At 30.8% G+C, this 1,724-nt stretch overlaps 1 protein-coding gene across 1 annotated transcript; it reads right to left on the minus strand.

Moving 5' to 3' along the window:
• Window positions 1-596: 596 nt before the first annotated feature.
• On the minus strand, window positions 597-1,263 carry LOC127087749 (60S ribosomal protein L39). The gene is made up of 3 exons (XM_051028688.1): window positions 1,101-1,263; window positions 885-988; window positions 597-810 (listed from the first exon to the last, which is right to left on the minus strand). The coding sequence occupies exons 1-3, from the start codon at window positions 1,101-1,103 to the stop codon at window positions 762-764; spliced, it is 156 nt and encodes a 51-aa protein (XP_050884645.1). The 5' UTR covers window positions 1,104-1,263; the 3' UTR covers window positions 597-761.
• Between the last annotated feature and the right edge of the window lie 461 nt (window positions 1,264-1,724).

The following is a 1,724-nucleotide window of genomic DNA, read 5'->3' on the forward strand; positions in this document are numbered from 1 at the left end:
TACTTAAATATTGAAATGAAATACTAGCATATCCCAGAATTTCAATCGAAATACAAATATCCAATGTAATACTAGATGTATTCCATATAATAGCCCACAATGTGCCAATCGCTATGATAACCACGTTTAAATACAATTTTTGCTGTAATAACAATACTCTACTCATTTGTAACAAACACACCACCTATACTTTTATGATTTGTACTTTAAATAATTGGAGACTCGCAAAAGGGCAATAAAAATAAAGTAACTAGTATTGGATATAGGAATCCCTTAAAAATTGAAAGGTTCAATACAAGTACAATCAAATCTAGTAAAGCGTATTGCAAACTAGACCAGCAAATAACAATAAAAATATGCATGGAGATTAACATTATTCAAAAGCCACAGGCATGAAGTCCATTCATGGAATTCAAATGAGACAAAGCAACTCATGTAATACTAAAACCTATTAACAGAGTCATCAAATGAGTTCAGCTCACAGCCTTAATTAAAATTCAGTGACATTTTTCTCTCTGTTGTAATAGAAATGCAGCACTGACCTATATAGCACTATGAATTTGTATCTACAAATGGAGAAAGCAAAGACAACAAAATAAGAGTGCAAAGAATCCCAATTGATTTAAAAAAGGTGTTGACACCATTAATTGACTACAAATAAAATCCAAAATATGGCATTACAATTCATAACAAAAACTGTATCTCAAATTAAAAAGAGAACAAAAAAAACTAATGAATTCTATCGCATCAAAGCAAAAACCTCAGAATCCAAGCTTGGTGCGGCGCCAGTGACGACGCTTAGCGTTGTACCTGAAAGTGAAAAAAAAAATCAGAAACAGAACAGATTCAAAAACTGAGATATGAAAACAATGAAAGAGATGAACCTGATGGTGTTGTCGGTCCTCATCCGGATCCAGTAAGGGATAGGCCTGTTCTGCCTCATCTTCTTCGCCAATTTCTTCTTGATTATGAAGGTCTTATGTGACGGCTGTACCAAATACAACAAAATCAGAATCAAAACAGAGAAATCTTCACGGAATTGAAATCACGATGAGGAAGAAAAAAACTTGAAGATTCGAAACTATGATCTGAGAGTGTACCATTTTCGCTTCGCTGAGATGCTAGACTGCTCCGTCGAATGATAAGAACCCTAATCTAAAACCCTAACACTAATTTGGATCCTATTTATAGCTTTTTCTTTTTTCTTAACAGGTTTTTTGGGCTCGGCCCATTAACCTGCTTATTTTCCTGTGTTTGCTCATTCACGGTCTAAAGTATTCTACTTCATACCCCACATTTTCCCAAAACAATTCATTATTTTTACTGTTTCGTTTATAACAACTTTTTTTCATGAATAATTTTTATTCTTAAAAATATATGGTTTAACTTTTTTATAATACTGAAAAATTATTTATTTAAAATATATCTGTTTTTTTTAAAAGACGTTGGTGAATAAATTGTTCGTGGAGATTTAAGGGTGAATAAATTATTTATTTACAATAACATGTCAATGTCTTCAACAATATAATCACTAATCTTGTGAGACTTATGACCCGTTTGTTTTGGTTTTTTTTAAAAATGATTTTTATAGTGTTACATATTTTAGTGTAAAAAAAATTTACAAAGAAACTTTTCATAAAAGCTTCAAATAAAAATTTGGTTTGAATAGTTATTCTTAAAATGTTATTTTAGGTATTTCATCATTTTATCGGAATATTTTTTGG

Source organism: Lathyrus oleraceus, chromosome 5 (genome assembly GCF_024323335.1).
Source record: "Lathyrus oleraceus cultivar Zhongwan6 chromosome 5, CAAS_Psat_ZW6_1.0, whole genome shotgun sequence".
In the NCBI taxonomy this organism is placed as follows: domain Eukaryota; kingdom Viridiplantae; phylum Streptophyta; class Magnoliopsida; order Fabales; family Fabaceae; genus Lathyrus; species Lathyrus oleraceus.

What these genes read in the sequence shown, in the direction of transcription:
- LOC127087749 (XM_051028688.1), bottom strand. An exon ending in AGGACCGACAACACCATCAG is followed by an intron (nt 811 to 884) that starts GTTCATCTCTTT and finishes TTTCACTTTCAG; the next exon opens with GTACAACGCTAAGCGTCGTC.